Source organism: Pseudonaja textilis, chromosome 9, assembly GCF_049901715.1.
Source record: "Pseudonaja textilis isolate UNSWEBS1 chromosome 9, rPseTex1.2, whole genome shotgun sequence".
Lineage (NCBI taxonomy): Eukaryota > Metazoa > Chordata > Lepidosauria > Squamata > Elapidae > Pseudonaja > Pseudonaja textilis.
The window spans coordinates 27,508,311-27,535,243 of NC_141998.1; the positions used below are offsets into that span (position 1 = coordinate 27,508,311).

A 26,933-nucleotide genomic window follows, 5' to 3' on the forward strand; every position below is an offset into this window, starting at 1 on the left:
ACTTCCTGTGCAGGGGAGTCTACTTCTAATTCCCCACATTAGGTTTGATTTCTGGCTCTCCAGGCCCCTCCTGGCTTAGCCCCCCCACCTCCTTTCTTCAAGAGCTGAGCAATTATGTGGCCATGCATGGTGGTAGCGGCTACTTCCCAAGGAACAGGCATATGGTGGACATTTTGTGAAGTAACTTGCATGGCAGGAGGAACCCCGTCTTGGAGCTGAGCTCCAGCTGATGCAAGTGAATGCATTCGTTTTATTTATTTAAAACATCTATACAACCACCCACCTTCTGAACAACTCTGGGCAGACCTGTCTTTGGGACCCACAAGGGAGAACAAGATTGCGAGCGCTCCTTCCCAGCGGGGCCCTGGTGAGCGCCTCCTCAGGTCCGGCTGGAGTGTGAAGCGTCCTCTGGGAACACCTGCATTCATTCGCAGGCCTCACAAGGAAGCCTGGGGGCAGGGGGGCCCACAGTCCTCCCCCTGGGGTGCAACTTCACTCGGCCAGAGTGTTTTGGAATGGCAGGGCTGCCTCCCCGCCTTTCAGTTTAAGATCCCCTCCTCTCCTCTTTTCCTTTCTGCCCCGGGGGGGGGGCAAAGCCACGAGGCTGAGCCAAAGTGTCCCCCCCCCTTCTTGGGGCAAGGTCAGGGGTGGGTGCTGCGGAACTGAAATCTGCGCCTGCAGCTTCCTCTGGTGAGAAGCCTCCCTCCACAGACCCAGCCAGTGCCTTTACAGTGGAGTCCTGAGCAAGGGGATTACTTGGGAGGGAGACCCTTCTGGCTCTCCACCAGCTGTTGGGGGTCAGGGCACTTGTGGCTTACATGAGCTTGTCAGCCAGGATGGAATGTTACTAAGATTAAATGCTACACAGAACCCAGTTTAGGCTCCCTGCTGTTGCATTTCAGGAGGGTTTTAGGCAGCCTGCCGCAGGGTTTTAGAGGGAGTAGCCTGCTCTTCTGGCCCTGTCTGTCTGTGTGTGTGTGTGTGTGTGTGTGTGTGTGTGTATGTATGTGTGTGTGTGTCTGTAGGCAGATTTCCCCCCCACCCCTATAAACAGAGGAGACTCCTCTGACACCACCACCACCCTCGCCTGAGAAGTCCTTCGGTGGCCCTGAGAAGTCGAGGTTGCTGCTAAAAGAAGTGAAGTCTAAAAAATGGTTATTTGCACAGTCACCTGTAAAAAAGATGCACACTCCTGGAAATCCCATCTGCAGGTTGGTGTTTTTGAAGTTGCAAAAAGTTGAGGATGTGTGTGGTTATAGCAGCATTTTTAGCTTTGACATGACAGAGTACTAGCTAAGCTTTGGTGAACAAAAAACCAGAAACATATATTTCAAATAGAAATACAAGGAAAGTGAAGTTAGGATGTATTTTCTTTGACAGCTTTCCTTATCCAGACTAGCTGCTTAAGTAACAAACTTCTGGCATTTGAGGCTAAAGATCGAATAGTAGCTAACTAAAGACTTTCCTCTGAGTTAAACAACAAGACTCAGGACTGCTAATATGGTTCCAGAGATATACGTAGAAAGTCAGAAGGAAATGAAGAATGGATGGTGGGACAGCTGAAGCACGCTTGGGAGCCTTTAAAGAGAGAGCTATGTGGGTGTGAAGGAAGGTTTGGTGGATGTCTTTATTGTGCGATGCAGAGGGAGGCCAAGAGTTTTCAATGATTTTGTGCATTCTGATCTGCTGCCACCTTCATCTTGTCCTCTTGGGCCAGGCTGGAGGAAGGCAGTTTGCATATGCTCGAGTAAGGTTGGTGGCATCAAAGTGCTGCCTGATGGTTTCAACTCAGTGATTGTTCCAGCAGCCTCCTGAACATCTAGTCAGCAAAGCTGAATTTGGGTGGGAGAAGAGATGGTGGGTGAAGCATCCCAAATCGCATTCCCCTGATGATATGCGGTGGGTGAACAAGAATTAGAAAATGAATGGTTTCCTGCAATTAGTGTAATGACCTCTGCTAGAAGAGGTTGTTTACACTGGAAAGAGAACTCTTGGCTGTCGACGTCCGGGTGTCTTTGTTAAACAGAAAGCTGATAGTGAGCAGGCTTGGCCAGGAGATCGGAGTCTCATATGTCTGGGTTGGGGTCAAGAGAGCTTGGGAAGGGCAGAATCTCCTCTCCTCCTTGCTTCCCTTATGAGTACAAAGCACGGCCTAAAGATCTCGGGGCAGCCGGGAACCAGGCTGTTGGTGACCAGGGAAAGGGCAGGTTTGCTTTTTTTCTATTTTTCAAAATATTTTTGTACTTCCTTTGGACTGAAGCACTCCAGCAGGAGGCATGTAGAATAGATGGGTCATGTCAACTCCTTGAAAACAAATTACTTACCATAAATCTGCATAAACGTGAAGAAACAAACAGATAAGTGGTGACCTGCCCCAGGAAGAATAACACTAGTAAAGGATATAATAATATTGTTCAAGGGAGGGATATTCCGTGGACCAGGATCCTCAAAGAAAAGGTTTTCTTCCTTCTTATTATTTACAGGGATGTCCTTGGAATATATGGAAAAGCCTGAGGACAGGTACTCCCGAGGATGACTGAAGGGGATACCCCAAGGAATGCCAAGGAGCCGCAAATGGGGCCCTTTTCTAGCCATTTGTTCTCGGTGAAAGGTGGGGAACTTGTAAGGCGGTGCTTCCTTCCATACCTTTCTGAGTAAAGTTAGTGCTTGTGTGATGCTATGTAGATGCCCAGCAATCTCCCCAAAGCGAGCTCATTGTTGGAGCAGTCTAGTGGGCTGGAAAAAGCCCCTCTCTCTGAGTGCCAGGGGGATGGGTGCCTTGTCTTCTGCCCACACAGAAAAGGGCCTGTGTGTGCATGAAAGTCCAGCGACACTGAGGCTGGCCTAGGCCCTTTCTTCTCTGCTGATTTGTCTTGGGCAGAGTTGCTCAACTTTGGCAGCTTTAAGGTGCATGGGCTTCCAGAATTTCCTGGCCAGCCATAACAGGGAGAAGAAAGAATTTCCAAGTCCCACCCTTTGGAGTTCGTTGCAAGCCACAGCCCATGTTGTTTTCCAGGGGAAATTGTGGATAGGTTTCACCGTAAGATGGCCCGTCTCTGCCAAACGGACAGCCTGAAATTCTACCATGATGCCAGCTGTTGATGAGGAGGTTCCCTTGCTGGATAGGGAGAGGTTGATGGTGTGACCCGGGTGACTGGGCCCTGTGCGATGCTTACCAGCTTGGCCCTGTCTTTCTGTGGCTCTCTCCCCCATTTGCCTTTTCAGTCCCCGATGAGGCAGAGTCAGCGGTCTTGGAGACCATCTCGGCAGCACTTTCCCCTTTAGGCATCCTAAGCCACCTTATTATTCCAGGTCGCTTGTCATTTTAGCACAGAGGAAAGCAAATGTGCGAATACAGTGTGCCCATGTGCCAGCCACTTTGACTCCCTGGGGCCAATGAGGATGGCAGCTTCCAGCTTGCCATCCTTGCAGATCAGTAACAGGCAAATGACTCGTCCCTGACGGCAAATACTTGCCACTCTTCACCCTCCTGCTGTACAATACTTGCCCATGTTGCAGAGTCCCGGAAAAGCGAACAGGCACCTCCAGACAATGCCTGCTGCTTTTCCGCTCTGCTGGAGAGAGCTGGACCATTTGTGCTGTGCGGGGTGATGACTGTCAGGGATTTGTTCCAAGCCCTGTTGAGATGTGGCTTACATCTGTAAATCCTTTTCCGCTTCATGGCCCAGCCACGAGGCTTCTTCATCCATGTGACTGCCCGTTGCAGTGGCCAGGCCTCTGCTGGCTGGGGCACCTGGGGAAAGAGAAGGTGGCCCCAGGATGTTGCCGCTGCTGCTGCTGTGCTCACCTTCCAGGGGCAGGCAGCAACCTGTTGAGGCTGAGCTTCCTCTGGACTGGAGCTGCGTCGCTCCCTGTCCAGTCCCGAATCCTGATCAGCAGCTCCTTCCTTGATTGGACTGGACCCCTCCGGATGACGGTAGAGCAGGTAAGCTCTGCATTGCTGCTGCTCTTCTGGGTAATGACTGGAGCCCTGGTGGGACCCAGGGTGAGTGAGGACACCCGACGGGATCTCCTGCTTGGTGGGCCTCCTGGCACCGGAACCTGCCTGCTTCACTCAGGGTTCCTCCAGAGCTGCCACCTGAGGCCAATTGTTTGCTGAGCTGAAGGTATCTTTTCCTGTATCAAGCAGAGAGGGTGCCCGGTGTGGAGTCATTCTTTGTGTAGGGTGCTGCTGCCCCAAACAGGGACTCTTCCCTTCCTTCTATCCTGGACAAGGCGTTAAAATCCCTGTGGTCCCAAACCTGTGGGTGCTGGCCATTGGCGGGTGGGGTATCGGATTACTGCTAGCATCATTAAATTGACTTCCCAGCTACTCTTCTCAGACTTCCATTTGAGTGGAGACTAATTTCCGTATAGTAACATTTTGTTATTTGCAATAAATCTTCCACAGTAAGGTGACTGGGTTATGTCATTATTTGCAAACCTACAAGTATAATTACCCTGAGCCTGAAAAACTTTCTTTTGAAATGTTGGTTGTGGCAACCATCTGAACGCAGGGAACGTGGGCCTCTTCGCAGGCTGTCCTGACTCCACAATGACAGGCGCTGGGCAGGAAAGGTCCATGGGTGTCCTTCTCTTCCCAAAGAGGCTCGAGGCTTCCTCAGGGTTCCCAAGAGGCCCAGGATGGCCTGTTTACAAGGGTGGGGTTCAACTTTAGTTAGAAAGCGGGGGGAGACGAGCCACAGCAGCCATGGGAAATTCCTCCATCCTTGGGTAAGGAGATGATCTTCTTCTTCTTCTTCTTCTTCTTCTTCTTCTTCTTCTTCTTCTTCTTCTTCTTCTTCTTCTTCTTCTTCTTCTTCTTCTTCTTCTTCTTCTTCTTCTTCTTCTTCTTCTTCTTCTTCTTCTTCTTCTTCTTCTTCTTCTTCTTCCTCTTTCCTCTTTCCTCTTTCCTCTTTCCTCTTGTCAGCCTTTAGATAATGCTATTAGAAGACTTTTGTTCTGAGCCCCCATGAAAGGCAGCCAAAGTGCCAGCTTCTCAGACTACTGAATGTAAAGCAAATAATGCAGGGAAAAATAATTATTTTAAAAAATTAACTTTCTGTTTATTTGTCTGTTCATGTATTTGGGGAATGCATATTGACAGATCCCATTCCCATCAAACAATGTGGCTAAGTAGCGCTTAGCTGGACAGGGCTTGAATGATCATTTTTCATTCATTCACCTATGTTGAAGAGTCCTTATGGCATGGTAGAGGTTTGCTCTGCTGCTTTTTCTGCCCTATCAGGAAGTACACTTTTTAAGGGTGGAGCCAGTTTGGTTCAGTTCAGCTCAATTCAGATCTGGATGTCTGAAGATCCTGCTCCCCTCTCTCTGAGCCCCCGCTGGCCCTGGCGGTGGGACTGAAATGCCAGAGCTCTAGCAGGGGGAAGGTTTCCCTGTTGTCAGGGCCCTGGGGACAGAGATGCTGCAGACTGGATCCTTCCCCTTGTTCTGCAAGGGGCCCTCTCCTCTGTCACTGGCTGTCCTTGCAAGCCCCGGGAGAATGGCAGAGCTGCCATTTGGCAGAAGATCCCAAAGTAACTTGCGAGTTGTTCCTACAAGTTGTGGTGGTGGAGGACAGTAACTTGGGTGGCTTTGAAAGGAGGAAAATTAAATTCATGGAAGACATATTTTATTTATTTATTTGTGCCATTTATTCACTACCTCCATCCTAGAAAGTTTTAAACTTTAGAGATAAATTTAATTAACTTAGTTATAATTAAACTTTGATACAGACATAGATATATGCCTCACACCCACCCTCCATCATCATAAGTATTTCAGAACAATCGGATAAGCATTTGTTCTGCTGATTGAGCTCTGGGTCTTCAGGGCTGCCCAGTGGTGTCTTTTCCTGCTGGCAACGTGACCAGCATGAGGAGGAAGAGCCGCTCTGGCACCTTAGTTCTGGCATTGAGATAGGAATTGGAGGCCCTTCATTCAACCTGCCTGGGAGGACCTGTGCAAAAGGAGCAGAGGTCTCAGGAAAGCCACCTCTCAGAAGCCTCATGGAATTGCTAGTGCTTAAGCTCAGGTGGTGGTGTCACTCAGCGAAGGTCCTGCCCTCCTGGATTATTCTTTATCAATCCCAGAACAAGTGTCTTCACTTTAATTGCATTCTTTTTGTCTGGTTGTGACATTCTATTAGGGAAGGAAAGCTGTTTCCTAGTGGCCCATTGATTATTCAGCCAAGCCTGATGAATGCTCAATAGCTTATAACTTCATTAGGCATCGAGACTTTACATAAGCAAGGGATGTGAGAAAAAATAGAAGCAGGCTGTGCCCATTTAGAGGTGCCCGGAATCCTATAGCAGATTTGGAAAACCATCCATGTCATCTACGTGTGAGGGGCACCCTTTGTCCTGCCCCCTCCCTCACCCTCAACAACCGGTCCTTCTAGATCTGACTATCTTCTAGGGACAGGTGTTCCCATGCAAAAGGGCCTCTTGGAGCCTGTTCTGGGTGGCTTTTCCAGGCATTCCGGTCAGGAAGCCCCCAGGGGTGTTGGCTCTTTGATGTCCCTTTAGAAGGCCTTTGGCATACTTTGCCAGCCAGGACATTCTCCCCTGCAGAGATACGGCCTTGAGAATGAAATTTCTCCCTCTTCCCTTGGCTTTTAGAGCACTGCATTTGGGCGATTCTGATATTCTGAAAAATCTGGTCCAAACTTCATTCAAATAAGAAAGTGTCTGTTTGCTTTCAAATAAGAGGAGAAGGAGAATTAGGTATGTTCACTATCCTGAGTTATTTATAGAAATAGTAAAGGTGGGATACAAATAAATAAATAGTTTGCCTCTCATGTTTCATGTTTAGCATTTGTATGCCTGGATAGGTCTGATTACATTGGAAAGATCGGGATGAAAATGGAGTTTTTGTGGGAAGAAAGGAGAAACTATTGGAATCCATTCTGGAGCATATTTCCACAAAGCTTTAGGCTGGTAAAAGTCATAGCTTAAGACACTTGTATATCTTATATGAACTTTTATCTCTGTAGTTTGGGGTTTTGCAGGAAAAAGATGTTTACCTTTTAGTGTATGCTACAGAGATGTCATTTATGTGACACACAGTACAGAGATGGCTCTAACAAACAAGTCTGTCACCTGCAATGGCTTTTCTGAAATGGACCTGTTTAGGTTTGGTGGGGATCAACTTTGAGGTAGGAAGAAAGATGGATACGCCTTGTGTTCTTTCTGTGTTGCCCATCTTTCTGGGTCAGGAAGATTCAGAAACTGTGTGAGAGCTGGAAAATGCAGAAAAAAATCCACCAACCTCCATTACTTATGATTGGGAGTATTTTCCATCAGCAGGTTGTTGGCCTGATGGCTAAGAAGGATAAGATACAATAATATTTTGATACTGAAATAAGCACAATGATGGATTCTTTTATTTTTGCTGTTCAGGAATTGTTACCCTCTTTAATTTTCAAAGCGTGCTTCCTTTGCATTCAGAATGAGAGGTTATTCTGTTAAACTGACACTTTTTGCATTTCCTGCAGTTTAGAAACGGTGGCTTTTGTTTGCCCATATGGCCTTTCCTGTGGCTGGAGCTGGCCCTGAAGTTTCTCTGTGTTTGAGCTCCAACACAACCAGTGCATTGATTGACCTTTGCATTTCTGCAGTGTGGTCTCCCCTTATATTGTCCACTGGAAATCAAATTTTTGGATTTTTGATCAACCCAATATAAGAGGTGCAAATCAAATGAATGGTTTAGTGCCACTGGAAATGGTGCTTCATTTCCTTTGGAGAATCTGAAGCAGCTGTTTGACCATTCAGATAGTTGTGACTTCCTGAAAGCTTTCCAGGTGAGTGAGAATGCAGGGAGAGTTTGCTGCATTCCTGCTGGAAGATCCTGCCCACCCTCCCCAGGACTTCTCTCAGCCTACGAGCCTCTCAGATTCTTCTTAAGGAGGGGTGCCATTCAAGCAAATCTCCCCCATGTCCCCATCCCACTGGTGGCCATGGGATGCTCTGGGTCAAGTTAGAAGACAGTAGTGATGGACATTTCAGACTTTGCATTCAGGCTTCCTGGGGTGAAGTAATGATCTGAGCTTCTTGAGGCTTCCCACAAATTCTGGTGGGAAGTTAACCCTGGCAAAGAGCAGAGATTTACATAGTAAGCAGCAAAAATCGTTAGCGGTGCTGCTAGTGTCCTGCTTAATTAAGACATACAGCCTTCGTGTGCGGCAGGAAAGGGGGCAGACCATCTCTATTTATGGCCTGTGCAGAGGCATCTGTCAGGGAGAAAACACAGAGCTTGTTAGTGTGCGGAAGATGCCGCTTGCCCTGGATTTCAGCAAGCCCCAATTGCAGTCATTTCCCCCCAAGCTGTAATGGCAAAGGCGAAGAGAGTAGAGGGGAAAAGAGCAAATATTATTTTTAACCTGTTTTATACTCCAGATTGCTTCATTCTTCAGGACACAACAATTCTGGAACATCTTTAAGAGATTCCTTTTCCTAAGCCTAATACTTCATAACTACAAGGAATTCCTCCTTATTTTAGATCTGAGAAAATGTGTTCCTTGGCTGTGTGGCTTATTTTTAAATCTACAGATGGTTTTGGCTTCTTCTGCCCTCAGCTTCTGCTGCAGCTTTCCACCTCAATAAACTGCTTTCTAATTTAGCCAAAGGCTTAGAGCAACTGTGCTGTCATATTTGGTTGTCCATTCTCATCTCCTTTGCACGTTCTCATTCCTTCTTGGATAATGAGCAGCTAGAGTGCACATCTGTGCTAGCTTGCTCACTTTGCAATTCTTGTCCTGTCTGTAGAAATAATGGTGGAAGGTCAAGGCCAGCTCAGCACGTGGTGAATGCTTTCTATGGAACCATGAGTGAGGGCATTTGAGGTGGGGATATATCTGAAAGAGGGCCACAGAGATCAGGAGCATTGGAACCACGGGTGTAGAGGAACTAGTGAATGTGATCTGAGTATCACTAACTGTAATTTTGAGAACTCCTGGAGCACCGAAGATTGGAGAACTAACGTTGTTCCAGTATTTTTAAAAAAGTGGACTTGGGAAACTATTGCTTAACATCAATACCCAGAAAAAGATAGTCAAGCCTTGGGACTACAAGCACTTGGGAAGGAACAAGGCAATTTCTAGAAGCCAGCATGAATTTCTTAAAAATTGATTGTGCCAAGCTAATCTTGCTGAGTTTCTTTTTCTTTTACATTTATAGAAAAAGGGAATGCAATGGATGCAGTGCACATAGATTTCAATAAAACATAAAAACATAAAGTTAACTGCGGTGCAGGATGGATGATCCTACTACCAGATGGATTTGCTGTTAGCTGTGCATGGTCCTTAATGGATCTGTGTCTGTGTGAATATCCCAGGTGTTGTGGCATACCTCAGGGTTCTGTCCTGGGTCCAGAGTTCCTCAACATAGACAAAGGGCTAGAAGGGCTTGCTGGAGACACAAAGAAGGGGGTAGGGGGTTGGGTAGAGGGATTGCTAACACCTCAACATTGAGATTCAAAAGAATTTGGTAGATTTGAACATTGAGGCTTTTCCAGTAGTTCTGTTTTCCTCAGCAGTAGTGCTGGTGAGAAGGGAATCCCAGTAGACTAAACCTGAGCAGCGGTGTGCTGCAGCTGCCAAAAGAACCAATGTAGTCTTGGATTGCATCATCAGAGGTATAACATTGAGATTATGGGAAATGACAGTTCTACTCTACAGCTCTGGACAAACCACTCTCATTGCCGGTTTTGGTTACTACAATACAAGAAGGTGGCTGAAGACCTGGAAAGAATGCAGTGAAAAGCAACAAGATGTTCAGGGTTATGGAGCCAAATCCCATGAAGAACTCTTAAAAGAACTGATGTTTCTTCCTGTACAATCAAAATTGACTTTCCTCATAGAAGAAAAGGTTGAGAGGGGGCATGATAGCAGTCTTCCAACATTTGGGCACTTGTTACAGGGTGTAGATTGGGCCTGCACAAACACATGGTCTGCCAAACACCAGTTTTGATTAATAAAGAACAAATCCGCTGTGACTCTGGAAGCCATGCTGCCGAGCACCTCCAAGTCTCACCAGGTCTAGCACAGCTGCCAAACGGCTGATGAGGTATTATTTGTGGCTCCAATTATTTTTAATTTATCAGTATTGTCTTTTCTAGTCTATGGGTTGTGCAGGACTGGTCTCTTTCTCTCTCTCTCTCTCTCTCTCCCCCTCCCCCTCCCCCGGTGTGATTTTATCAGTTCGCACTTATTCGCTAGAACCGGTTGTTAACATTCTAAGCATTTCGGAGAACCAGCTGTTAGAAGAAATTACTGGCCTAATCCTGTAAGGAAGGCAGGAAGGAAACATTCTGGTGTTGCTTACAGAAACCACCTCTCCATTAACCCTTATTACATTCTTGGCAGGAGTAGATTTCCTGTCTCAGGAACATCTCTGGAGTTATTTTTCCCTCCTTTGCTGGTACTTTGCTTGTGTGGAATGACCATTCAAAGTTACAGTGGCACTGAAAAAAGGGACTTATGACCCTTTTTCACACTTACCACTGTTGCAGCATCCCCACAGTCATGAGAGGCCGGGTGAGGAGATGCGATGTGAGTGATATTGAGTTGGCCACACCCAGCCAATAACATGACCACCAAGCCATGCCCACCACCTAAGCCATGCCCACAGAACCGGTTGTTAAAAATTTGAATCCCACCCCTGCTCCCCCCCTCTTTCTCTCTCACCCCCCCCCCCACACACACCCCTGTTCCCTTAAACATTTTCTAACCTAGGCAGAATATTTGTGCAAGTGCAGTCTTCCTGAATGCTGGATTTTTGGAGGCCGAGAATTTCAGGGGGAGATGGAGACAGGATCTTTTTCCAAGTTCCATCTCATAGGCCTTTGGGCTGCATTGCAAAATCCAGATATTGGGAGAGTTCAAAGAGATTCTTAGGGGTGGAGCAGGAATGGAGCTGCCCAAGGTTAATGAAACTGAAGTGACAAGCCAAGAAGTCTTGCTTAATAATCTGGGCATAATGAGGGTGGGGAGGGAGGGAGGGAGGGAGACCGCTATGCCCAGTCCACTCTGTTCCCTGTTTCATGCTTTCAGATGCAAACTTCTGCACATCTTGATCAGACTTCTTTGTTCATTAGCATGAAATTTGATTAGTTCTACATTTTAGTGGAAAAAAGAATCTAACGGAAGAAGAAACATGGGAGAACGTGGCGTCTGGGAAACAGCAGAGCCAGCCATGCATGGATCTGCACTTCCCCGTTTCCTCTTAGCCAGCAATCAGCGAGTGAAGGTGGGAGCTCTCTGCCTTAGCGGTGGAATCATTCCCTCTCCTCCAAAACGGCGTTTCTTTCCAAACTGCAGACTTAGAACCCAAATGATACTGGTCAGATTTCGAATCCTGCTTTCCCTCTCTACAGCCTTTTAACCTGCATCTCCCCTGCTAGATCACTTTCTGGAAAATGGTTCCTTGGTGCTAGACTTGCACCACTTGTAAAAAAAAAAAAGGTTTAATTTTTGTCATGCGGAAAACTTGGTGCCTTTCCTAAAAAGAGCAGAGAGTGATGGAAGAGCAGCAGTGATACCCACTTCTTTGAGAATAAGATTAAATTGTTTAGGTTGGTTGCAAGGAGGCAGAATTCATAAAGAGATTCTGTTTCCCTCCCCAACATCTTATAGCCCATCCATAGCTCTTCCTTCTTCCTGCTCCCCTCCCCACTCCTTAGCACCCATCCTGAGCAAAATTGTGGTCACTGGGTCCCGGTAGTTGGGGAGGGTGCCCAGAGACAGTCTAAGCTCAGCAGCTCTGGCTCAGCCCAGGTGCCGCCATGTTCCTGCTGTGCCGCTAGATGACATAAACAATCGTTTATCTTGAGCCTGGGTGGTTCACAATCAAATGACGGATGTAGATCAGATTCCAGCTGGATCAGCCTGTCTCAGAGGGTCACATTCCTACAGATTTCATTCTCCTGCAACTATCAATTATTTTAGCATTTTATTAATTTGTTAATCTGTTTGGATTTGGTATCGACTAAAAGATACCAATTTCATACATTCCGGAAAGAAAACTTCCTTTTTGTTTCTCCGGCATCTTTCAGTTATTGGTTTCTTTGGAGCCTCCTTATTCTGTATCCTGTACAGATGCGGATAGATAACTCCACAAAACATCCATAACAAAGTACTTTTATTGGTTCATTAGGTATCCTCATAACTCACATTTGTGACGAAGTTCTTCTTTAATGACCAATCCTTTGTATATCTGTCTTGTAGGTAAAAAGATGATTTATCTTCTATCCTTTTTCCCTCATGTTGTAGCGATAGAACAGTTACCACCAGCCTGTGAGTTCAGGCAAGAAGGGTCAATTTAGTGACCAATCAGGATAACAGGTGTGGTCACGTGATATGGACTACATTTCCCAGGATACCTTAACTACATTTACCATGATGCATTCCTTTAAGGGGACAGCTCACAATTGCTACCTAACTATCCAATTCCCATACACTGGCTGGACAGCACACTCCTTGATACAATGCTGCCCCAACAAGCCATGGAAAAATGGTAATTTTACTTCCTTGTCCCACTGAAAAGGGAAGCTGCCTCTGTTTCAGGGACTTCAGACAGGATGGGATTGTCAGTGAAGCCTACCTGGGTTGGTTGTGACTGCCTCAGATGCTGGACGCCTCCTAGAAAGTTTCAGATTGAGGGTCAGGGTTGCCAAGGGGATGGAAACCGCTTGCACTAGAAGGTGGTGTCTATTTGCTTCCCTTCTGTGAATGAGGAGTTAGCTAGCTTCTTTGCACTGTATTCGAATGCAGAAACTCAGACAATCACTGATCTGTTATGCCACAGGGGTAGGCTTCGCTCGGTTGGGTGCATGAAATGTTATTCTAGTTACAGATGAAATACAGTATTGCAGAGGGAAGAAAGGAGGAAGCATTGAGAAGTGATGACATAAAATGTAAACAACCTAGTTTATGAATTAAATCTATGCAAAAATAATTGCAGCATAAAAGCTGCATTTTACCAAAACCTTGTCTTGCCTGTTCTGATCTCTGGCATGTGTTGCTTGTTGGTGGGCCAGATAGGATGCTCTCCAATGAGCCCAGCCCCCATTAGCTCCTCCCTCTCTCCCTTCCTCTCTCTCCCTTCCCCCTCCTCTCTCTTCCCTTTCTCCCTCCTTCCCAGGAAATCCATTTAAATGCAATTCCGTTCTTCAGCCCTCTCCTTCATGCATGTCTAATGAATGTCAGAGAAAATGCTATTACAATGCAGCCAAGTAGGATCCAATCTTGTAGAGTGTCTACAAGTCATTTGGCGAAAACCCTGGGAGCGCTCCCAGTTTTATTACGATGTAATTAGAAATAAAATCTCGTTGCCATAGTTGAATGAGAGATGGGTGTTAATCCTTTAACCGGGAAAGATAGAGCTGTACTTAGAGAAGAGATTAAGGGCAGGAGTCTGCCAGCTTAGGCAAGCCTGGTGGTTGAGGAACAGGGAAACCCCCAGGCCTGGTGGGGAAAAGGTTTTTATGAATGGGAGCCTCCTTTCTTCGTAGTTGTCATTCAGGAGTCGGGGGGGGGGGTTGCGGGGTTGGACTGAAAAGGTAAAGCTCTCGCCATGGCTTGCTTAGGTTGAAATAGTTCAGCCAGGAAAGATGGAAATCAGATGGAAACCAGCTCCTGATTTAGTTAACCGAACCATGAGCCGGGAAAGCAAGACAAGGTGCGTTTGGGTGGGCTTTGAAAATCGTTTCTTAAGTCTATACACAGTAGCCCTGGCTACTGAGTCAGCTGGGGAGAAGGCCCATCCCTGGAGACACCGCAGGACGTGCCCCCTTGCTAAGTGGGAGAGGCCATGAACCTCCCTGGCCCTTTGGGGCACAGCCTAAGCACGAATCAGGAGGCGGCCCTGAGCCGCTGCCGCCACCTCCACCTCCACCCTCCCCAGAGGGAAAGACTGGCCCAGGACAAGGGGTCTGAGGGCCCCCCTGGACTGGCGGCTGAGCCTGTTGGCTCAAATGCTTCCTTCTTTTGGGGAGGATCTGCCCCCACCCCATGTTTCCAGAGTAGGGAATCCTTTAGCCTGCTTTTTGTTAGTGCCGCCTCCTTCCCTCAAGGCCTTTTCCTTCCTTGCAGAACGTAAGAGCTGAGGCTTCTGGAAAGCTACTCCATCAATTAAATGTGCATACAAATTGGACAGGGGAGAGCAGCCATTTGCAAAGCAGTGGCTGCCTGTTGCCATAGCAACTGCCTCCCCCCACCCCCAAATTCTGAGGCAGGCAGGCTCCAGGCTGTTGGATCTCAGGCAGCTGGGAGAATCTGGATTCTTTGTCCCCCTTTGTCCCCCCCACCACTCCAGGCTGATGACTTTGGACTTCAACCCATGGCTTATACTGAGGATGGTGGGTGGGTGGTCCTCCAGAGAAAAGGACTTTGCCAGGCTGCTTCTCCCCGATGCTGGGGATGCCCTGGAGGAAAAGCTGGCTTCGAGCAATGCTGGTGGCTAGGGATCGGCTGGGCAACTGGAGCCCATCCCTGCAGGCTGCAAAGCAACTCCCCACCCCCACCCCCATGCCAATTACATTTCATTGCGTTCCTTGACAGGGCTTCCTTCTCTGCCAAGGTCCCTTGGTGGATGGCCCCTTGCAGTCTCGGTGTTACTGCCAACCCACTTGGTGTGGATGAGTGAAGCACGCCTTATTGCTGGCATCTCATCTCCAATGTGCGTCTGTACTTTGTGCTTGCACAGGGGCCTGTAGTGTGTGGCTGAGATTGCAGACAGGTATAACTTGCCCTCTCTTTCTGACGGGCTTAACCAGAATGTCTGCTTTAGTACCAAAGCTGCCTTAAGACATCTCAATATCTCTAAGGAGCGTTAATTTGGGGGCTTAACCAGACTCCTTCCAGCCTGCCAAAAGGAGAAGTCCCTTTGCAGGCTGGGCCGTGGCCCCTTCCGGGCACGTTGCTGCTCTTGCCTTTCCAGGGGCAGAAGTTAGAGCCAGCAAGGTGCGTCCTTCTGTTGCATGGCTGCTGATTCCCTTCTGCACAGATTCTTTTAGTCTTCCGGGGCCTAAACATGCTGACATTCTTCTCTTTTCTCTGCTTGTGTCTTCCAGAAAATAGGTTTTTCATTACTTTCTATGGTGGATTGTACATATCAGACGTCCAGAAGGAAGATGCCCTGTCCACCTATAGATGCATTACAAAACACAAGTATAGTGGGGAGACGCGACAGAGCAATGGCGCCCGCTTGTCTGTCTCAGGTAGGTCTTGCTGGGTCATTTGCCAGGGAGTTGGCCATTTTCCTGAATTCGGGGGGCAGGCAAGAGTGTGAATGCTGGTTCATGGCTTCTGTGGAGCCCTGCTGATGGGAGCAGATCCTCCAGGACAGGAAGGCCCGCCCACAGCAGCTTTTCTGAAGAACTATCGATACGAAAAGCAGCCCGAGAGCCGGCAGTTCTCAGGCCTGAGGAGCTGCCAAGAGCGGATTCCTTCACTGAAGAGAGGGTTGCACCAGCTGATCCCTAGGATCTCTTCCAGTCTTTCCATTTTGTGATTCTGGTTTAGTTTCAAAGCCACTGAACAGTGCTCGAACTGTTCTTATACTTGTAGGGAAAGTAGGAAGAAGTAGTAGGAAGAAAACACTTTGGATCTGAACCAGTGAAGTGGGCGCCCAGGTGACCTGCTAGTCTGTAGCTAAGATCGTTTTCTAACTTTTATCTGTGTGTCTGAGACTTCTGGTTAATCCTATCCAGAGCCACAAGGCAGGAGGTCAAAGTGCTGGTCAGGGGAGCCAGTTTTCTATCCTGGGCCAGAAGGGTTGGGGTTAGCACCAAGTGATGCTTAACACCCAGTATGGAAAGGAGACCTACTTTGGGGCAACTAAGGAAAAGTATTCCCACCAACCAGGGTGGTACAAAAATCCTCCAGTGGTTCTTGGGTTGTAAGAAAGACCCAGGGCTTTCTCCCTGTGTTGAGCTTGCCTGTTTACTCAGCCTTTAGCTGCTGCAAAGGTTTGGGGCAGCGGAGGAGAAACTGCTTCTGGCTGAGCCTGAGCCTTCTCCCCTCTTTGCTTCCCAGCAGCAGCGGAGGCGCTTCCTGGATCACGTGGGGGTCCTGCTGAGGGTAGAGCCTGGAGCAGGTTCTGGGCCAAGCAGCTCCAGTCTTCCCATCCTGCCAGGCGAGGGGAAATGGCTTTTTCTCCTCTTTCTGTCTGGGCCTCAAAGAAGCACTCCGTAAATCCCGGCAGAGAGCAGGTCTGTGAAAGGGCTGGGCTCTTGAAAAGTCTGTCCCGTGCAGAGTTACATGGTTCGCCTATCTTGAATAACAAACTTTTCATCTCCCGGTGACCAAGACTGCAGAAGGCCCAGCGCACAATTCTCATCACCTGTTCTTGTTTTGGGACAATGCTGATGTGATCTGGTATTGGAGGATGTCGCTGGAAGGTCCTTTGTTGTGGTCAGAACATCAGAATTATTTGCAGACACCCCCTGACACAGGGAGGAAGGATCTGTTTGATTGGTCCATCTCAAGAACTTGGTAGATCCTGTTAGATTCCAGTGGGAATCTTGGCTTTTCTTGAGACTCTGATAGTTTAACTAATCCCTGGAAGATGGTGTGGCAGTGACCTTGGATCGGATCATAGCTCTGCTTCTGGTTTCTGAAAACTCTGGTTTTCAGAGGTGACTGGCATAAAACAAAAAGTGAATCTATGCATGGTTGAGATATTAACTACAACCTTATGGTGATGTGTGGCAAAACACGATTATTTCTGTGCTTTTACAAATAGCCAGCTGGTGGCCACAGTTGCTCCAATAAGCAGCGGTGCAGGTAATTATGAGCAAACCTTGTTACATCCATGTAACACCTCTAATTTATGAGCTACATTGGGCTGGGTTATTTGCAAGACCTCAGTCTCCAATTGTGTCTGTCAAGAGTTACTTTGGATAGTAAAATAGTTAGCATACTAAATAAACAAATTTCCATTAATATGAAAGACTAATTTGCATTCCCTTCACAAAATAATACCATCTGATGACACCTAGGAGTTGTTCCTTCTCTGTCCTGGCACCTGCTGTTTGAAACAGTACACCGCCCCCTCCCAAAAAGATTTGGATGGTCTAACCTTGCTGGCCTTTAAAGTTTTTTAAAAGGTAGATTTTCCTTCTCAAGCTCTTGGCTAGTACCTTGAATGAACCCAACTGAAAAAAAAGAGTCATTTCAAAATGAGTTGGGGGAGGGGACAAATAAATTTAACAATTAAAAAGATTTTTAAAAAAGTTTAAGGTTTTAAATATGTTACCTTGTTAGCCTTTATATGCCCTGTTGTATATCGTACTGCCTTTTTATAATTATTGTTGTGCTTTGTTTTTTTTAATCCCATGCTACTCAGTTGGAGGTGGATTGTGTTCCCGGTACAAATAGTTTCTTTAAAGAAAAGAAAAAAAAAATGGTGCGGCATCGTAGAGACAGGATCCAGAGGGCTCCGTGTCCTGTTTTTTGTTTGTTTTTGTTTACTGTTTTGTGCAACTTGGGAAAGCTGCTCTGCACCTTTCTTTGAGATAGCAGAAGCAGAGTCACCCCGCTTGATCTGACCCTCATCCAGAGCAGTCCCTGAATATTGGTCCAAATGGCCACGGGCCAGCGAGAAGACTTGGAAGATTCTACTTCTGGGTTCTGCTGGTCGAGAGCTTTAAATGAATGCCCATCCCTGGCAGAGACCCTGCAGCCAATTTGGGAGGAGAGCTAAATCCTGAGAAGGGTTTGGGAGTACCTTTCGTTGTCGTGCACTGCATTCATAGAATTCGGACTGGGGCGGGATTGCCCCACCTGAATTCCGTTTGTTTCTCTGTTCTCAGACCCAGCGGAGTCCATCCCAACTATTCTAGACAGCTTCCAGGACCAGGAAGCAAAGGTGGGGCAACTAGTGGAATTGCCGTGCATTGCCTCTGGGTACCCGAATCCTGCCATCCGGTGGGTAAAGGATGGAAGGCCCCTGCCTTCTGACAGTCGATGGACCAAGCGTATCACAGGCCTGATGATCAGTGATTTGCGTGTGGAAGACAGTGGGACCTATATCTGTGAAATCACAAACACTTTCGGGTCTGCTGAGGTCACTGGGACCCTGGCAGTAATTGGTGAGTGGGTGAAAATGCCCAGGTGCTGTGTACAAAAGCTCTTTTACTAGGAGGGAGAGGACAAGAAGAGAGAGAGAGCATGGATGTGCTCCAAGACCTTCCATATTTTTACAGAGGATGCACACCTGGGGGACCCGGCTGCTTGGGAGACTAGTAACTTACCCATATTTGTGAGTGAAATGTAACTTATTCAGAATGCAAAACCCAAATTTTCTGAAGAGCTCCAGAATGGTCTCCTGTGTGATTCTCCAATGAAAGAACAAATGCATTTCCACTAAAGTCAGAGAACTTGTTAGTTAACATTCCCCATTGGGGCAAAAGCCCTCAGCTTTACAGATACAGTTGGGGGACTGGTTGTCTGTAGCTAACTAGGAAAAGGATCTTGGAGTCATAGCGGACAATCTAAGGAACATGGTGACTGCACATAAGGCAGCTGAGAAAAATGAAGGGAAGCTTTCAAACACCTGACCTGTCAAAAGGCCTTCGTTGTGGGTCAGCGTAACCATCTTGCTCTGACACTCTGGAAAACTTGGCTGCCTTTTTTCTAACCAAACTAGATGTCTTGTTCCTGACATTCCCACTTCTTGGTTTCACCTCAGTGTTAGCATCTCTGCAGAGAAGCCGTGGGTGATGGGGTTGGGAAGAGAGGTTGAGTTGCTGGTGGCCAGAATCCTATGCGGGTATCCTCCTCTCTTGAAATGGGTTGTGCTCTTTGTCTTTCACAGAGCCACTGCGGGTCACCCTCACACCAAAGAAGCTAAAGACTGGAATTGGAAGCACCGTTATCCTCTCTTGCGCCCTTTCTGGCTCACCGGAATACTCCATCCGCTGGTTCCGCAATACAGAGCTGGTGGTCCCAGATGACTTTGTCTCCATCCGGGGAATCCACAATGAGACGCTGCTCATCACGGCTGCCCAAAAGAGCCACTCCGGGGCCTACCAGTGTTTTGCCACCAGGAAAGTCCAGACAGCTCAGGACTTTGCTGTGATTGTCTTGGAGGGTGAGCATCCAGTCCTGCACAGGGGCTTCTGGGCTCCCCATCTGGTCCTGGGCGGTTTCCAGAGAAGGAAGGAGAGAGCCTGAAAGGAGTTTCCAGAAGCAGCTGGTGCTCGCTTGAGAGGATCCCGCAGCGGTGGCAGCCCCGATATTCCCTTCTCTTCCCCATCCCCATCCCTGGAATCTGGTTCCCACAACAAGCGGAGTGGGAGTGAGGAAGAAAGAGAGAGAGGGGGAAAACTCTCCTTTACTATTAAATTAGTGGACTGGAAGGTGTTGAACAGGGTGGCCGTTAAGCCAGCAAGGCTAATATAGTTTCACAATGAATAGTATTCCTAAAAAAAGTCAGTTTTGGGTCAGAGAGAGTATGAATTGCCAGGACAGAAGGATAATTATTCTGTAAAATGCTGAGGGGCCTACAAAGTTACATCCTACTCTTTCCGGGCTTTCAGGAATGTTTTTGAGATTTGGGACTTGAAATTTGGTGTTTCAACCCTTTTCAACCCTCCTATCGTTGAAAAGAGATGCTTGGCTGGAAAGGGGAATTGTGTTGATCCACACCTCTGCCATGGTCTCTCTCTCCTAGATGGGACTCCCCGGATTGTCTCCTCCTTCAGTGAGAAGGTGGTGAACCCTGGTGAGCAGTTCTCCCTGATGTGTGCAGCCAAGGGAGCCCCTCCCCCCACCATCACCTGGTCCTTGGACGATGAGCCCATCCAGAGAGAGGGCAGCCACCGCACCAACCAGTACACCATGTCCGATGGCACCACTGTGAGCCACATGAATGTGACGGGCCCACACATCAGGGATGGAGGCGTCTACCGATGTACTGCACGGAACTCGGTGGGCAGTGCCGAATACCAAGCGCGAATAAACGTAAGAGGTGCCTGTCTACTTTTCAATATCAGCCTAGGCTCTTCTTGCATTGTTGTTGTTTCTGGTTGGTTGTGCTGTTTGTTCTGCCTTGTTCCCTTACGTTTGTGTGTAATTTGACCATAGGGTGCCTTTTGGCAGGGCAGAGGGTGCTGGGGGAGAATGCAGATCTCAGGCATCCAAGCAAAGCGTGGGTAGGCTGTTGCCCCCACGGGACCTGGGTGGGTGGGCAGAAAAGGCGGGGGTGGGTGTGTGGAGCTGACATGGCAGAGCGCCATTCTGCGCCGTGGCCCTTGGCAAGATGGGTCGTGCTAAGCCCTTCCCTGGGCTCCTGCCGCGCAGTTCAGTGCCCTGTGCATTTCTCCCGGACCCCTGCTATGCCTCCTCCATGTCCCTTTGTGGGCTCCCCGGAAGCCTGTGGAATGGGGGAGGCTAGCCTTTGGGCTCTCACTCAGCGCTCCGTCTCTGGCTACCGTGCACAGGATGGCCCACTAGCAAGGCTTGGAGTCCATGGTTGCCCCAAAGGTGCTTTTTCAGAAGGCACCTGGACTTCGTTTTTTCCTCGAGGAAGACATTTTGCTCCTCATCTGGGAAGCTTCTTCCGTTCTGACAGAATTGAAGAAGCTTCTTGGATGAGAAGCGAAGCGTCTTCAAGCCAAGCAGAGAAAGTCCAGTTGCCTCTTGAAAAAGCACCGTTAGGGCAGCCGTGACCTGGATGGCTGAGACTCTCCGTCGCCTGCAGTGTTTGGAATCACCTGAAGGAAGCCAGCTTGACAGAAACGTGGCTGGGTGTGAGTGGGGGCGGGGGGGGGGTCCTTCTCCCACATTCCTCCTCCGTGGGAGCGAAGCCGCCCTTTCCTTGAATTGCCCTAGCCTGCCCTTTTCTCCTCCCCTGCTTCAGGCCCTCCCAGCATCCGGGCCATGAAGAACATCACAGCGGTGGCAGGCCGGGACACCTTCATCAACTGCAGGGTGATCGGCTACCCGTATTACTCGATCAAGTGGTATAAGGATTCCTTGCTCCTGCCGGACAACCACCGCCAGGTGGTCTTTGAAAATGGCACCCTCAAGCTGATGGATGTCCAGAAGGGGATGGACGAAGGAGAATACCTTTGCAGTGTCCTCATTCAGCCGCAGCTCTCTATCAGCCAGAGCGTCCATGTCACTGTGAAAGGTGGGTGGCCGTAAGCCGGAATCCTCCCTGGCACTCTTGCGCCTCTCCTTCCATGGCAGGCCTTCGATCAGGACTGGCATATGGCCCCCTAATGCCCTCCGTGGCCCTGGCTGGGAGGGGGCCAGCCTTGCATCAGGGGCCCAGGCAGGAGTTCCCAACGAGGACACCCTGGTCTTCTTGTGAGCTGGGCAAGGCCTTCCCTCGGCAAGTAGCCAGCCAAGGAAGGGGATAGAGGGCCCGGTGTGCGGTGCCTTTGTTTCTTGGAAGAGGGGAATGGTTCTTGAGCAGGTGAGGGCAGAGGCAGCCATCAGCAGGACTAGCTTGAGGGGGCCTTGGTGTTCCAGAGGGGTTTCCAGCAGCGTGCGCTTGCTTGAGAGGATCCCACCGCTGTTGCAGCCCAGATCCCCCCTCTCCCCCGTCTCCCGATCCACGGGATCTCTTTCCAACAACAAGCGCTGGGGCCGAGTGGCCGAGTGGGCCGTGTAAACATGCCACTTTGAAACAGCTGACCTTTGTTCAGAGCTCCTTTGGGGATGCCTTCCTCTCTTTGCAGCTCTGTAAAGGATCGTTCTCTCGTCCTGCCGAGCGCGTTGTAAGCATTCTGCAATTCATCCATTATTCAGCTCGGTTTGGGGAGCCATCAGCCCTAATGAATTGAAAGAGAGGCGGGCATAATGCCTCGCCTTTCCATCCCTGGGCTTGCTCGGCTTGAACTCACGGCTGGACCGGCCCTTGCCAGGCTGCATTTGGGGGGCAAGGGGGGTGACGCTGGAGATGGTTTTGAACTGCACGAGTCCTTGCAACTGGGAGGCAACTGCTGCAGCTCTGGAGAAGGCGTAGCAGTTGTCCTGGCTTCCCTGAGTGTTGCTGTCCTGGCCTTCTCGTTTCATAAGGGCTCCTGCTGGCTCCTAGCAGGTTTGCATGGACATTGGGTGAAGAAGGTTGGCTCAGCCTACAGGTCCCCTTCCCTCTGTATCTGCCAGGTTTTATGCCACTTTCTGAGCACAGGGGATCTGCTTGGATGCTGCAGGGAGCCCTGCACCTGTGGCAATCTCTGGGCAACTGGACTGCCAATAAAAGGTGGAAAGGTTAAGCTGCCCTTCTGGCTCTTCCTTCCCCAAAGGGCAGAGCAGGGGGAGGCCCCACTTTGGAAGGGGCAGGCAGAGAGGGACGGGACCAGCCAGGGGCACAATTTGCTGGTTCTCCAAACTGCTCAGAATCATAACAGGTTCTATAGAACCGGTCTGAACCGGTACAATCCCACCCCTGGGGCAACATGATGAAGCATATGTCATGGTGCAAATTCCACCTCTTTGAACTTTTATGTGAAGCTGCATTGCAAATACTAAATAATGGATCTAGCATTGTGGCATCACAATACATTTAAACATTTTGACATCTCTGTGGTTAGGAATGCTGCTTCTGCCAATAAATCCAATCGTTCAAAGCATGCCTTCCTCCTGGCTAGGTGGAGGATCCAGATCTTAACAGATCTCTTTCAGAAACCCAGGGGAGAAGAGGTAGGCCAGGTATCCACGGGGAGAAGGAGATTCAAAGCTGAAGGGCAACAACTGAAAAACGCCAATTTCCTGGGTCTCATCCGATAACAGTCACAGGAAATGGGTTCTGGACAAAGTTAGCCAACTTGATTGGATTGGACAGACAGAGAAGCAAGATGCTCCCAAAGATAATCCAGCCCAGGGCTAACAAGCGCTTTAAAAATGTAAGTTAGTGCCTCAAATCCCACTTAGAAGTCAACTAGCATCTAAGACACCTACGGAAGCAGTCTAATCTAACGGGAAACACCATCTCTGCCCAGGCTGCTCATTTTGTTCCAGCTACATTCTGGAACAAAATGTAGCTGGAACAAAATGTAAACAAAAATGTTTAAGGATAGCTTGGTGCCGAGCACAACACAATCACTCAGCAGGAGGCAGCTAGAGTGACTAAGTGTCCTGATTCCGGAGGAGACACAATTGGTGCACAGGATGCAGCTGTGCAAAAGTCCTCCTCCCTGCTCCTCCAGCAGGAGCTGAGAGAGATCCCGTGCTTGTGGAGTATCACCAAGCAGGAGATGAGGCCCTGTTGAGAGCCCAAACTTCTCTTACATCTTAGAGGAAGTTGGTCTAGCTCTGTTCTTCACCATGTAGAAACCAGACACCCAGCATTATTACACTGAAGATGGTCAGCTTCATTCAAAATCTTTTAAATGAATGAATGAACCTCTTTTGCCCACAAGCTCACAAAGCCCTGTGTTTCATATGTTTTGTGGGTGCTGTGGCAAATTATATGGGCCCATGTCAAACTTGTGGGGCAGTTTGGGGAGAGTAGTTAGGTTTTTGTGTGTGTTTTGACTGTGATGTGTCTTAGGACTTGCCGCTAATTGATATGAATTCCTCATCTCAAAATGGTAGGAAACTGTTTCCAGCAGTGACGATCAGAGGGATTTGTGAGGCTGCCATAGGCCTTGAAATGGGTTGAACTGTCATCCAATTCATCCTGAATCTTCCGTCAGGTTCTCTCTAGCCCTTTGTCCACCCTTTCATCGCCATGGGCTCCTTGGGAAGAGCAAGGGACCTCAGCAGGGAAAGGGCACTGGGGAACAATTGCATCAATAGTCGCAGAGAAGATTAGAGAGAAACAACAGTTTTGGTGCAAGATATTTTCTGAAAATCCCAGAAAACAATTTGGATCTAAGAGGTTATCAGATCTTCCTAGCCACAATCAGGGCTGCGGAAGATTAGCAAAGTAGCTTAGGTTAATAAGATTTATTAGGAAAATGGATTTATACAAGGATTCTAGTAAGTAACCTTGCTTCTTGGGTTCTAGCTTTCTTTCTCTTGTGCTTGTGCTATAATGCATGATAGTTTCTAGCCACGTTCTCAATGTGGGAGTTTTCCTTTCTGTTGGTTACCCATCCCTGCAGTAAAAGGTGTGTTCCTGTAAGTCCTGTCTATTCTAACAGGCAGGCAGGGATTTCTCCACAGCAGAGAATTATCTGCTACCCATCCATCTTCAGGCTGTATTCTTGCTTGTTTTCAAATCTGCTGTTCACCAAACTCGAGTGTGCCAAGTCTACCCATAAGGGCTTGCAACTGTCTTGCAAAATAGGTAAGACTTGCCATGAAAAGAGAGCCTGAACTTGTGACTGAGAGTTCCCTTGGTGCCCCAGAGCTACTGTGCAGAATCTCTCTCCATTGCCTGAACAGGCCTCCCCTCGAGCCATGGGCTCATTCCCTGGGGGGGCTTCCTGCTTTCCCAACCTCCAGGACTCCGTGGTGCCCAACATGTTTTCCTCTCTTTGGCAGTCCCTCCTCTGATCCAGCCCTTTGAGTTCCCTCCGGCCTCCATTGGACAGCTTCTGTACATTCCCTGCGTGGTCTCTTCAGGAGATATGCCGATCCGCATCACGTGGAGGAAGGACGGGCAGGTGATTGTCTCAGGCTCCGGCATCACCATTGAGAGCAAGGAGTTCATGAGCTCCTTGCAGATCTCCAGCGTCTCCCTGAAACACAACGGCAACTACACCTGCATCGCCAGCAATGCCGCTGCCACCATTAGCCGAGAGCGGCAGTTGATTGTGCGAGGTAAGGCGCCTACTGGGCTTTGGTGGGGAAAAGCCCCCGATGGTTCCCATGGTGGTCCCGGCTGGCTTACCAGGAGCTGCCCAGGAAGGGGCTGGGCTCCTTCCCAGATGATGATCTGGATGTCAGGGTTCCAAATAATAAATCCAATGCAAGCCAGACTCCGAGGCAATTGAGGTTTGCAAAAAAAAACCCTTTTATTGGAAATATATTGGCACATATCTGGTGAAAATCGACTATGAAAACTCCAACGGTTTTCGTCTTATTAAAAGTAAAAGATTTTCTACTTTCTCAAAACAATCAGTTACATGGTCAAATCACCATGCAATCCAACAACCAGGTGGCATCACTCCGCCTCCTTCTGACCAGGTGTGATAATGTCCTTGGTTCCCAAGAGGAAGTACTTTGTTTTGGCTACAAAATTCCCTCTAACTCAAACCCTCCCTCCCTGACCCTCAGCTCCTGGGTGGCAACCCTGAAGCAGACAAAATGGCTTCGGTCCGGCCAGCTTCAGGGTTGACACTGGATAGAAGAGGCCACTGGCCCAAGCTTGGCATCATCTGCCATATATTACCAGGAGGCCATGGAAGAAGTTGCTTGATGAACTCAGCAAAGGGTTAGGATTTCAGATGGCCCAGCTCTAGTGGACTCAGAACAAAGGAACAGGACTTGGTGCGACCGAGTGGGTCAGAGGAACAGAAGTGCCTAGAAGGGCAGCTACAATGATACGTGGACAAGAGACTTAGAAAGACTACAAGGGGCTTTAGAAAATGGCTGGGGTGGTGGTGCTTCCAGTCAGCCACTTTGGGAAGCAGGATTTGCTTAATCATTTATTTAATCCAGTTTTGAAGTTGTCAGATTTCTTAACAACTCTGGGTGGCTTACATACAAGAGATTAATGAAATAAATAAATAAATAAAAATGCCAACCAGAACAAAGCTAAACTAAACTCCACACCTACCCTATCCCAAGGCCCAAGACAATCAGTTTTAAAATACTGTCTCGAACATCCTGAGGATGGGAGCTGTACACGTCTTGCGAGGAAGTGGAATATCATCCCAGAGGGCAGGTGCTGCAACCAAGTGGGTGCACCTCCTGGGTGCTGCAACGTGACATTGCTGGATAGATGGCATCTGGAGGGAACCTGCTCTGCTTGAACAGCCCAGATGGGCAGAAACAAGCGGAGAGCAGCCAGCCCTGTGCCACGAAGGCTTCAAAAGTCTCTACCAGCCCCTTGCATTGCACCAGGAAGCCAGTTGGCAATCAGTGCAGACGGTGGAACAGAGAGGGTCCCATGAGCACCAAGCAATGCTCCCATGACTGCTCATGGATCGACTGCAGCTCCTACAAGGCTTTCGAGGGCAGCGCCCTGTAGCATGGGGAGAATGAGAGTAATTCAATTGTGAGGTGACCAGGAGTTGAGTGAGTCCTGGAAGAGCCTCCCACTCCAGGGAAGGGCATAACGTGCGCACCACATGTACCTATGCAAAAGACCTCTGGACCTGCTTCTTGAGAGTCCTACATACATCCTACCATGTGCCTAGCTCTACCAAAGGTCATCCAACCAAAGTAACTAAATCCTGGCCTTATATACCTACCGACTGAAACAGGTTGAGAAAATCTGCTTCTGCTGGGGACCTCTGAAGCTGAGGCCTGACTGCCTTTCCCACCAACTTCTCTATAAAGGCAGGTTGGAGTTTGGATGTCCAGGACTGTTGGGCGCAGCTATGGCCTTTTGAAGGGAGGGCACACAACAAGGCCAAGGGAGCCACCCCGCCACCCACCCCGATGAACCCAAACCCAAGCCACCTCCTGGGTTGCTATCACTGCTCCTTCCAGCCTGCGGCCGGTGGCAGACTGTCCACCAAACCCTCAGGGGAAGGCCCCAGAGTTATTCCGGTTGAGCCATTAGAACCAAGAGACACATCTGCTGTAAAAGGCCTTCTTCAATGCTTAGGGTGTTTGGGATTTCCACATTTTCCTTCTACGTGTTATGCTTCTAATAGAGAAAGAAACAAGGTAGCAAAACTGGTGAACTGAATGGCAGCCCTGCTCTGTATGGCACTGCTGGCCTTGGAACTAATTCGGCATCTGCAGCACCTTGGCAGTTCCCCCACCCCACACATCTGCCGAAGGAAAAGAAAAGACCTTTTCTCCAGAGGCAGGCCTGTGCCTGTCACCTGATGGGAGCAGGTGTTCTCTGTTCTAACTG

General features: G+C 48.7%; 1 protein-coding gene across 4 annotated transcripts in view; it reads left to right on the forward strand.

The window, feature by feature from the left end:
- Positions 1-26,933, forward strand: part of DSCAML1 (DS cell adhesion molecule like 1) — an 87,874-nt gene that overhangs the window by 28,384 nt on the left and 32,557 nt on the right. For all 4 annotated transcript variants that reach the window (XM_087939251.1, XM_087939253.1, XM_087939252.1 and 1 more), the window contains exons 4-9: positions 15,073-15,219; positions 17,815-18,093; positions 18,819-19,094; positions 19,677-19,973; positions 20,865-21,137; positions 24,446-24,724. In XM_087939251.1, the coding sequence (XP_087795377.1) occupies positions 15,073-15,219; positions 17,815-18,093; positions 18,819-19,094; positions 19,677-19,973; positions 20,865-21,137; positions 24,446-24,724 (1,551 nt within the window). The remainder of the gene's footprint in view (positions 1-15,072; positions 15,220-17,814; positions 18,094-18,818; positions 19,095-19,676; positions 19,974-20,864; positions 21,138-24,445; positions 24,725-26,933) is intronic.